The sequence below is a fragment of the Monopterus albus genome, unplaced genomic scaffold, assembly GCF_001952655.1.
Source record: "Monopterus albus unplaced genomic scaffold, M_albus_1.0 scaffold199.1, whole genome shotgun sequence".
Taxonomy (NCBI): Eukaryota; Metazoa; Chordata; class Actinopteri; order Synbranchiformes; family Synbranchidae; genus Monopterus; species Monopterus albus.
In genome coordinates this window covers 707,976-720,000 of record NW_018128079.1, presented here as the reverse complement: position 1 = coordinate 720,000, position 12,025 = coordinate 707,976, and the positions used below count along the sequence as shown (strand labels likewise).

Below are 12,025 nucleotides of genomic sequence, written 5' to 3'. Positions count from 1 at the left end.
TTGCAGGTAGGATGTCAGCTTCAGAGAATTTGTTATCAAGCACCTCTGTCTCAGCATCACCTCCACCTGCTGCCAATCCCGGGCCCTCCTATAAAAACAACAGCAGTGAGTGTCATTCTAAAGATTTTACATACAAGTTCATTCTTTTGGCTATACGATTTTCTTGTTCATGAGATCTTTTGTTTTTTTGTTTTTGTTTTAGTTTTTTTGGATGGATTTTTTTCCATCTCAAGAGAGAGATGCATAAACAAATAATGTTTATGTCCATGGGTATTAATGTGCTATAGATAAACACTGCTATTTTGCTGAGCAGTTTACAGAAATGAAATGCCACATAAATAGAGACAAGCTCTTTTTTTCTTTATTTAGTGCTTAGATTTACTGACCTTTAGGTCTTTACTTAACCTAAATACAGTTTCCTCTACTAGAAGTCACTGAATTTATTCTTTTTGTTGGAGTTGTGCTCAAGGAACTCATGATGTATAAAGTGGGGCAAATAAGTATTTGATACAATAGAAAAATAGAACTTAATATTTGGTACAGAAACCTTTGTTTACAATTACAGAGGTCAGAAGTTCTTGGTACTGCTTAAAGAGGATCAAACCAAATTTATGAGTTAATTTTCTGGTCTGAGATATCAACATGAGTGTTCTGTTTGTTTACCTCCATCATTAACTCATGTGTTGTGCTTTTGTAAGAATGGAGCAGTAGACGAAATCTGAATAGTTTGAAAACATAATCTCACCAGCAGAGGGAGCCATATATCCTTTAAAGCAAGGCTGCTGATGAATGATTTGAGGCACTTGCATTACTGTTCTACATCAGTAATATGGGACCAGCAGCATCTTTGTTGCTCGTTTTTAGTCTCATTTACCACACTTTAACCAACCCCATCAACTAAATAGCAAATTTTGGTTTTCTTTCCTTTTGATATTTATAGCATTCAATGCTCAAAGGCCTCCAGCCTGAGTGTGGGATAAGAACCAGGTGCAAAAGGATGACAGATTACAGCATGGTTTTCAGCCAGTATAATGCAACCACAAGAAATGTGGAGTTAATGGAAACTGCAGTTCCTTCAGCTCAGCTGATTTTTTTTTTTTCATATCACATTGTGCACATTTATCATGCTTATTGCACAGCTATTGCATAGGAAACTGTCTTGTTGCCCATTGACCACTGCGGCTGGTGTGGTCCATAACTCCTTTCACTGTTTTACCACCAACCAGTTTTTATATCAGAATAGGACCCCAAAAGATGGTTGGTTTCCTGCCAAAATGGCTGGTGCCATATATCATATCTGAAGTAGCCTGTGATTTATTGGCTCTTCTTTTATTAGCTTAGCCTTTGTTTCGCTCAGTTATTTTATACCACCAACTGCTCTCAGCGTCGACATTGATTTTTATGTGGCAGAAACATACCCAGTAGTACTCTTCAGTGGAGGATGTGGGCATGTGGGTGGATAATGAGCACTTGGTATTTTTTGTGTGTTTGTGTGAGTGTAGGTGTGTATCTGTATGTGTGCGTGGTGACTGAGGGAGCTTGTGTGGGCCGATGGCTCCTTCAGTTCATGACTTCATGAATATTGTGTTGTGGACTGGGCCCCGCATTAAGTAGTTCATCAGACTCTTTTCCTCATTATATCCTTTGATCCATATTACCTCAGAGATCTTGCCAGATACAGAAAACCTGCTGCTCTCTTTAATTGTTCTGTTGATGAAATGCGCCTGCATTACTCTTTAGAGCCAAAATCAAGTCTTATGCAAAAAGTCTCACTGTTTTCTCCTACTTCACATGGCTCAGTGTTTGATTACTTTCCAATATTTTTTTGTAAATCAATACATTTGTGTGCATTCACAAAATTGCTAAATGCCACGAATAAAGTTTTACCCAAGAGCGTTGGCTGATATAATGACTAAGGAGTCTGCTGTTTTATTAGAGTGTCTGGGTTCAAGCCTCTGTAGAGACTTCAGTCTTTAAGCAGCACATTGAATCCCTGGGCACTTTCATTTGATAACTGCTAACGCCTTGTTTGTACTCGTCTCTTCCCAATTTCTTAGCTTTTAAGGGGGATGCAAAAGAGAGCTTACACCTGATGGCCAGAACTCATGACACATAGCTTCTCAACTGTCCCATAATATGTAGAAATACGGTAGTTCAATATGAATTTCAAGAAATGACCTGATAGCTAATGACTGCTGCTCCACTGCCAGTTGGAGCCCAATTAACCATTATTAACAGTAGATGAATAAACAAGTTTTTATTATTAAAATAATAGAACAAAGGAATGTAGGAGTAATAACAAGAATAGTAAAATAAAATCTGTTATTTTTCTGTGAAGGCTGCAGGTACAGTATGTCCTTACTTTTCAGGCTCTGGCTCGATTTTGTTGGACAAATAACAATCCCCGCTGATCAGCTAGTTAGGACAATCATTTTCCCTGAATGAGCCAAGATATGCTTACAGCAGAAAAGGAAATAAAAAATATCTGTGGCTGCTGAAGAAAACATTTTTTTTTTTTAGTGATTCATGCATGATTCAGTTTAAACAATTCTAATCAGTGTGTTTTGGATAAACATGAAAAACATTTCAGTAGGTACTTTGCTCAATCTGCAGTACTGTAAAAATATTACAGTACTGCTATTTCTACAACGGTCCATTTGCTTGCTTCTTAACTTTCCTATCAAATCAGCTGACCAGTCACTGAACAGATTCCGATTGAAATTGTGTTACAGGAGCCGTGGTTCCTCACTCCTCCTTACTACTTGTCTTCCCTGACATGCATTTAAGTATCAGAACATCCCTGGTCAACATCCTTTGATCAATTTCAAGGTCAACAGAGGGAGGACGGGAGGATGTGGAATTAGTCGAATGAAAAGCATCTGTCATCTGTAGTGACCTCTGACATCCTTGTAATTGGAGGATGTGGTCAGAGAAGATTTTTCTCTGGTGTCATAAGAGTTTGTAGAATTAATTTAAAGTTTTTTGAGCACTTAAGTATTTGAGAATGTCACTCAAAAGTGGCATACTTCCTCAAAAAGAAAATCTCTAAAACATCTACATTTTCATCACAATTTTTATAATCTCAAGTTAAAGTAATGATTTTTTTTTTTTTAACCGTAGCTGTAGAGTCAAGGGGTCATCACACAGTAGTCAGCAAGAGGTCTGTTACCATTTAAATATTTATCGGCAGATATCACTTAAAATAGACTGCCTTCAAACTGCTTTGCACATGATATTTAAATTCTAAAAAGAGGTCTACACTTGCTGAAGTGCATTTAAAAAAACATTCTCTGCAGGTTTCCCTTGTCCTAAGAAGTCTCTCTTCTCCTCTCCATCTCTCATTAACGTACACACACTTTTACACACTCGCTTACCTATTCACTGTCTTTTTTTCTTGGCTGTATATTTTCCTCTTTCTCTCTTCCTACATTGCCTTCATCACCAGGCACTTTTTACAAACAGGCTGTTGAATACATTGTTGGCATACATATTAGGAGCCTGTACTGATCTTAATCACAAAAAAATGAGGTTCCTTGATAAACCTCCGTGCCCCTTTCTTTGCTCTGTTCTTCAGCCACCTTCACCTGACCGTACCACCACCACCTATCATCTTCCTTTCTCTTCTTTTGCCACTAGCTACTTCCCCCTAATACTCCATCCAGATACAGTGGGTATGAATATTGATGTTAATTACCCCTTGCGTGAAAATAGCTGTTCAACCTGCCATCTCCCCATGGAATATGCCCATCACACATATACACACGCACACAGAGAAGTACACGCCCACAGAGGAAGGCAGCATAGTGGTAAGGATTTGTTGGGCTCCAACACAGGAGCTTAAATCAGTGGTCTCTGTGGAATTGCAAATTTTTATCCTTGACAGTCCTTCTCCTAAAATGCCGTTGTCTTATATGTCCGATCATTCATGCCAAAATGAGGCATTGCATAAAATATATTTTGACAACCACTAATTATCGAGTCTGAATCACTGCTGATGGGGCTGATGCTACTTTTTTGTGGGAAGTGAGATAACACCTTGTGATTCTGTGGGCTGGTCCCAACTGTTCAAGTTTTCTGGCATTTGAAGAATGACATTGCCAAAGATTATAAGAGCTCTGAGCAATTGTTTGAGACAAAGGGAGCTTATTCTTTTTTTTTTTTTGATAGGTGATTTATTTATTTTTTGCATGTGAGATGTTTTAGGTTTGCACACCGAATCGTAACAGAAATTATATAAACATAGACACTCAGTTCATCATAGGACAGCATGCTGTGTTTTTAAAATGTTCAGCTTGATTAATAAGACTTTATAAATGGGTTGGGTTAGTAGTTCATCCCATGTTCTGTCTGACCAGTTATTCTTAACAGGCCACGCTTGAAGGCAGAGTGAGAAGAGAGCTGTCATAGAGCAGGTAGATGATATTGTTTAAAAACAGGGATGGTGACGTAGGTTTTCATGCAGGCTCTTGAGGACCACATTCATAGTCGCACCAAACAACTACATTTTGACCAGAGCTAAAATACATTTTTGTAAAATGAAATCAAAATCTGATGCTAAAATTAACACTGAGGTTTAGGTGATGAAAACCTGTTCAGGAGCGCTCACAGTCGGAGACTAGGGCGACAGTTCAACCCCTCAGCGTGATAATGACCCAAGCCAGCGCTGGAGTGTCTTTGGGAAAAGTGTCTGACTGTCCTTGAGTGGCCCAGCCAAAGCCCACACAACATCTATGGGGAGACCTGAAGATGACAGTTCAGACTCTTCCAGTCCAATGTGATGGAGCTTGTGAGGATCTACCTGGAAGAGGGAAAGAAATAAATGTTTACTTTGGCATTATGTTATTTAACGTCAGTCGGGGGAGAATGGCTTTTTTTTAAAATCCATTTCAGATTAAAGTTACAACATAAAGTGTGCAAAAAATGTCTATTAGAAACACTTATGCTTTTTTTTTAAATACCCACTGAATTCTGTCTTTCACTGACACTAATTATAAAATAACTGGTGCATGGCTGTGGTTAAGACTAATATGAGCCTACTAGTACAGATTTGTCTAGTGTTTTGGCTGTAAGACTAATGGCTAATCCTAATTGTCCTCTTTCCTCTGATTGAAAGGCAAAAGTACAGTACAATAATTACAAAATTAATAATTGTTTTACACTCTTACCCAAAAGGGAAAACAGTTTAATTCATTGGCACAAACTGATAACAGAAAATTGAGTAATTCTACAGAGAGATCTGTTTGGAGGGTTTAACTTTCTCAGGCGTTTTATCATTTTAGCACTGCTCATATGATCAGATAACTGTACAGTAACCAATTTTTTGAAACTTGACATCAACATCAGTTGCTGTTATAGACATATTGTACATGTACTTTGAGGTAACAGATGTCTTGCAGTGTGTGGAACTTCAATGAAGAAGATTATTGAAATGCTACTTTTGCCATATTTGTAAATAAAATTGATCGAGACATTAATTCAGTGGGAACAATTTTTCACACCAAAGTTTGTTTACAAGACTTAAAGATGTTGCATATGTGGAAAGAATTGTGTAAATTCTTATGTGGCCCCAGAGGAACCTGCACAAAATTTGCATCAGGTAATGTCACTTGAGTCAGGGTCAGCTGGGTCTGAAGACAAGTTTGAGAAAACAAATTTTTAATTGTTTGGAAAGAAAGAAAGTTATCAGACCTTTATAGCTCACTCCTCATCTCTAGAGGCTAGTGGGCTGAGGCTACATTAGTCTCTATAAGCATCACCAATCCAAATCTTCAACCAAATCATTGGTGGTCAGTTTGCATTATGGGCAATGTAGTCCCACATTTTGACAAGGAAGAAGAATGTGTGGTATATCTGTACCTATAGTATGTACTGTACACTAGCTTAGACAAAGGTTAAAAATAGTGAAATATGTCCATCACAATTTTCCACAGACTGAGGCAACATCGTCACAGTGTTTTGTTTTGCTTGATGAAGATGGAACCAGCAAATATTTGGTCATTGTCTTGATAAATGACTTGGGTGATAATTCATTTACCAAGATTGTTGTTGATCTCTGATGATTAATAATTTACTCATTTATCAGCATGATTAAATTGCCATCTTGTTCATTTGGAGTTTTCCTATAAGTGCTTCACTTTGTTTCCCAGAAGTCCATGCTCCCCAAGGCAGTGGAAGAGGTTTTGTGGAAAAGTCCCCCATGAAGTTTACACCCACAGAGGCGTCCCCCATGAAGTTTACACCCACAGAGGCGTCCCCCATGAAGTTTACACCCACAGAGGCGTCCCCCATGAAGTACACGCCCAAAAAGGTGTCGCCTGTGAAGTTTACACCCACAGAGGCGTCCCCCATGAAGTACACGCCCAAAAAGGTGTCGCCCGTGATGTTTTCACCTGCAGAGGCATCCCCCATGAAGACTTCACCCATGAAGTTCACACCCGAAAAGGTGTCGCCCATGAAGTTTTCACCTACAAAGATGTCCCCCATGAAGTACACCCCCAAAAAGGTGTCGCCCATGAAGGCTACCAGCGCTTCCCCAGGTTCCACACCAAAAGTGATCCCTATTGCTAACCTCAACCCCTACCAAAGCAAGTAAGTTTACGTGTGTTTGTCTACAGTATGTCTACATGGGCCTGCTTTACCATACATGTATCTGTAAGAGAATTAGAAACAATTACATTTTTTTGTGAATTGTTACAAAACCAGACGTACATTTGTATTCATTCCAGGTAAACTCTGTACTGCAAGCATTTTTTCACTTTTCCCCTTCTGCCCATTTAGTGTCTAAACTACAGTCGCTGCAGAAACTATTCAGTCCCTTTTGCAGACTTTGTTGTGTTGGAGAGTTTATTTTAAATGGCTAACATAGCCATTTTTGGCCATAAATTTACATTCAATAATGCATAATGACAAAATGAAAATATTTTTAGAAATGTTTGCAAACTTAAAAATCTAAAAAAAGATGAAAGCTCTCACTTACAAAACTCATCGAATCATTTAGTACTTGTAGAAGCCCCTTTGACAGCAGTTACAGCTTCAGATTATTGTTCTTTCTGGCAGATCCTCTGAACCTCCATCAGACAGTTAGAGACTAGTCCTGAAGCCTTTCCATCATTGTCTTGTCTTTTTGCTTTGGGTCATTATCTTACTGAACTGTTGCCCCCAGTCTCAGGTCACGTGTATTTTGGGGCAGTTTTTCTTCAAGGACTTTCATATAAGGGGGTTCTCTCTAGCCACTCTACCACAGAGACAAGAGAGCTGTTAAGATGGTTGTCTTTCTGGCACCTTCTTTCATCTCTGCAGAGGACTTCTGAAGCTCTGTTAGAGTGACCATTTTCTTGCTTACATTCCTGACCAACACCCTTCTTGCACTCATTTTGAGTGGATGGCCAGCTCCAGGAAGAATTATCTTGGTTCCAAACTTCTTCCTTCTCACAATTATTGAGACCACTGTGCTCCTGGGAACATTCAAAACTGTAGAAGTGGAGTTATACTTCTGCCCTGATCCTTGCTTCACCACAATTTTATCACAGAGGTCTACATATAGAGTTTCTTGGAATTCATGGCTTAGTTTTTGTTCTGACATGCAAGATGAATTGTGGGATTGCATTTACCTGAGTCTGTACCTTTCTGAACTATGTTCAGTCAGTTCACTTAGCTACAGATGGACTCCAGTCAAGTCTCAATCTACAGTGCCACGGTAAATATTTTTCTAAATGAGAGGTTTCAGTTTTTTATAATAATAAAGTTGCATAAAAATTGTAAACTTCTGTTTTTACTTTGTCAGTGTCGGTTATTGAGTAGACATTGAAAAATGGGGCTTCCATCCATTTATATTTAAATCTGTAGCATAATAAAGTGTGCAAAAAGTGAACTGAATACTTTGCTCTCATGCTGTGCTTCTACTTCCCTGTTTGCTGCCATTCCTGAGTAGCCCATTTGCATGGAAATGAAACGACTGCCCTTGCCTCAGAAACAGACACTTTAATGGCAGGTACTACTGGGTCTTTATGGTCTGCTGCTGAGGTTTTGATCCTGTTATTTGCCCTGGTGGGGATTTGACCAGCCATATTTTTTACCCTTCCTTGACCAGCCATATTTTTTCCCCTTCCTTCCCTGTCACATTTTGCTTACCTCCTCCAGGGTTCCATTTTACAACTGTCCCCCCCCCCACTTGTTATCATTTCATTAGATGACGTCTCTGTCTCTGACATTATAGTCGGCCACAAAAGACAAGAGCATGGAAGATGTAGTTGTCCAGATTAGAATAAAACTATCCTGTCAACTCTCTCTCCATGTTTGTGCTCTGATAACGTAGCCCTGTATGAAATTGCAAGCTGTAAAGATAAATGTGCCTCTAGGTGTTACAATAAACTGATGACTGTTCTAACTTTAAAGTTGTGGAGCAGCCACAGTACAGGCAGTAAAATAGATGACTTCAGCAACTGTGATTCTTCTACATATGTTTACAGGAAATGAAAAGTGCAGCTGTGTCTGTCTGTGTGTGACGCAAAGTGTTACATATAGTGATGCTGTGTATGTGCACATGGTGTTTTATACTTTGTATGTCTGTCTCATCCCATTCTGCTGGTGTTAAGTAATAGCATCTAGAGCAGACTATAATTGGCTTTTGGCTGCCATAAACCTCGTTGTAGCAGTCTTATCCTTACTGCGCAGGGAATGAGGTTCACCCTGGGCCAACAGCTGCTCTCATGATAGGGGATTTAATTGCAGGCAAAGTTATAGTATGAATATCCTCCACTGCACAATTATCAACACAGTCAAAAAGCTCACTGCTGCATAAACCGCCGAGCTCAACTGTCTGTTGTTAAAAACGGAACAAGAAGCACATTTTAAATGCATCCAGGAGATGGCACAACACCTAGTTCATTCTTTGAAAAGAAAGTTGCTGGATATTTTCATGGAACTTTAACAACACTGGAAAAGCTCTCATGCAATTTCCTTGGGAATCGTTCTTTTGCACAGTTGTGTTGCTCATTGATGACTGATGTGAGCTGAGTTGGAACGCTCATTAACCAAAAGTTAAGCTTTTTAAAGTATCTCTTTGGCATTTTTTCTGTCTGTGCTGACCTTTAAAGTGCAGCTCCTTTAGTTAAGTTGCACATAATTGTGTTGGTCAAAGAAAACTTTTTTTTTTTTTTTTTAAATAAGTGCAGAATATAGTGTTCTGTATGTTTTCCTGTAAAATAAATTTGTTGGTGGAAAGAAAAACATGATTGAAAGTGTTCATGTAACTTTTTTTAGATAGAACATTTGCAAAGTTTTGATTTTGGTCAGTCGGCATTTGGGAGTGTTTTCTTTATTAGCAAATCACAATCAGTTTTAATTAAGGTTTTTCAAGTTTGAAGTATTTGGATTTTTTTTTCTTCCAAAATCACTATTATCATATTGTGTGAATAAGTTCTGATATATATTGTAAGTGCTGATTGATTCTTACAATCTACCCTGTGTATATCTCTAGGTGGGCTGTCAGAGCCCGAGTCACCAGCAAGTCCAGTATCCGAACCTGGAGTAACTCTAGAGGAGACGGCAAGCTCTTCTCCTTTGAGATAGTGGATGAGAGTGTGAGTAGAGGAGTAGATAGGTCTGAATATCTATCTGTTGCACATCAACATATGCCACACATGGCTGTTTTATCTATGCAACAAAATGTGGTTAAATGGAAATGTGTTGGTCAACAGGGTGAAATCAGGATCACAGCCTTCAACAAGGAAGTGGACAGTTTTTTCTCTCTCGTGGAGCAAGGCAAGGTGAGCAGAGCCGACTCAGTCGTATCCATCCACACTTAAAGTGATAAGAGCTTCTTGGAAATTTCACGTAAAAGTTATGCACGATTCACGTTGCCCAGAATGGCTGAATCCTTCGAGTAGATGTTTGTATTCAGGTTCTTTCAGAAGGAGCTTCTAGTTGTGGCTAAGTTAAGTTGGTGTCTCCAATGAGTCTGATGGAACAGAACAGCTCCTATTTTAATCAAGTCAGCACTTATGTTGTACACATGTAAGCACAAAATGTATTTTTACATTTTAAAGCAATGTTTCTGCATTCGAATAACAGTAGAGCAAAATAACAATAAAAGTAATAAAATAGAATATGGAAAGCTAGAATGTCATCAAGTGCACAACTGTGCAATAGTAGTAAAAAAAGAATTATAATGATAATAATAATAAAGAATATGTACAAACTATGATAGTAAATTATGTGTGTACCACTTGTGGAAAGTGAAGTTCAGACAGTGGTGACAAGGAGGGGACAGTGACATTAAAGTGACCAGTGTATTTAAGTTGTACAATCGGTCGGTTGAGTAGTCTGACGGCAGCAGCAACAAAACTGCTGGTGGAGCAGCCTGTTGCTGAAGGTGCTGCTCAGGGCACTCCAGTTGTTCTGTAATGGGTGTGAGTTGTTGTCCGTAATGACCAACAGTTTGGTCACCCTCTTCTCTCCCACCTCCCCTACTGAGTCCAGAGATCACCCCCCGGACAGAGCTGACTTTCCTTATCAATGTGTCCAGCCTCTTTCTGCTTGCTGTTGTGATGCAACTGGCCCAGCAGACCACAGGATAGAGGATGGCTGATGCGTGTAACTACAATGATTGCGGGGTACTGGAACGCATCCTAGACATACCTATAGGTGTGTCTCTGTTGGAGCAGACAACACAGTGAGAGAAAAGACAGACAGAGCGGAGATCTTCTTCATAGCACAAATGTGTCTGAATTGTCAAATGTTCAACAGTGGAAAACGTTCTTTGGGAGTGACTTGGTAGCTGAACGGTTACAGTGGATGCTACATAACTGTGGCATCCATGGTCCAGTTTCTGCTGGGGACCTGCGTTTCATGTCCTGCCCCTCTCTCCTCTTGTTTCCTGCCAACCGCTTCACTACCAACTGTCCAATAAACCAGAAAACAAAATAAAATGGCTTAAAGGACTTTTATATTGACCCCTAACACCAACACTGACACCGTATGTTACTAGTTTTAGTTTAAATCCAGGGATGCAAGTGTAATCCATTTTTATCCTTTATCTACTCGCATGTGACGTTTCTTGTCTGCAGTTTTCTTTCTTGTGCATGTCTGCTTATAAAAGCAGATTGGAAACTTGGTTGACTCGTACACTTGGCCAAGAGTTACATGATATTTTAAAAAAGTAACTGAAGAAAGTTGATTCTAACCCAGTTACATAAAGTGCATGTACACACAAGTGATGTTGGACCACAAGGGGATCTCCTAACTGTCATAATGGTAAATAAATAGAGTGTATAGTGTAATACTAGAATTAAAGTCCAACAAGCACTAATGTTAATTTATTGCCACACCAACTGGTTTGAGTCTCGGAGGCAGCATTTGTTATAGGATTGTCTTTCAACCAGCAGGCCATGGTTCAAGACTTATTTATTATTTGTTTATGCAACACTTATTAGTCTTTGTGCTAAAATGAGTGGTGCCTAGTCTGAACACCCAGAACACGACCTTTGCATGTTCCCACATATCTATGCAGTTACAGCCTGGTAGAACACATGCTAAAGCTCAGTCTGGCCCAAAAGGACCCAATAACTCAATTAGCCCCAGCCATCATTTTTCTAGTCACACTGACTCAGGTATGAGCCACTGGCAGTGACTCCCACCACAGCTCCAGCTCCAATTTGTGTCCTCTCCCCTCCAAAGATAAATAAAGGAATGAATCCAACTTCCCTTCATGATCTCAGTATTGACAGAACAGCGAGTGGGTGTGACTGGCTCTGAGCGGCCAGGATGCTTATCACATTAGTTTCATGCTCCTGTCTCTGTGTGGGGTAAATCAGAGAGAGAGAGAGAGAGGGAAACATGGGGGGAGAGAGTGGAAATTTGAGAGATGGAAGAGTAAATGAAGAAGCGTGCTTCGCAGATTGAGTTTAAATTGTACTGTTTAGCAGACTCGCGCTCAGCTGCTTCTTATTTTCTGGTGAATTAGAGAAGTGATGGGGCTGATATGACACTACATCCTAGTTGGACCTGAAGGCTTTTCCATTCCTGC

General features: G+C 39.5%; 1 protein-coding gene across 4 annotated transcripts in view; it reads left to right on the top strand.

The window, feature by feature from the left end:
• LOC109970508 (replication protein A 70 kDa DNA-binding subunit-like) overlaps positions 1-12,025 on the top strand; it is a 35,521-nt gene that overhangs the window by 1,742 nt on the left and 21,754 nt on the right. For 2 of the 4 annotated variants that reach the window (XM_020618081.1, XM_020618085.1), the window contains exons 6-9: positions 7-105; positions 6,147-6,588; positions 9,479-9,581; positions 9,699-9,767. In XM_020618081.1, coding sequence (XP_020473737.1) covers positions 7-105; positions 6,147-6,588; positions 9,479-9,581; positions 9,699-9,767 — 713 coding nt within the window. The remainder of the gene's footprint in view (positions 1-6; positions 106-6,146; positions 6,589-9,478; positions 9,582-9,698; positions 9,768-12,025) is intronic. The other 2 variants (XM_020618083.1, XM_020618082.1) reach the window with 2 other exon arrangements.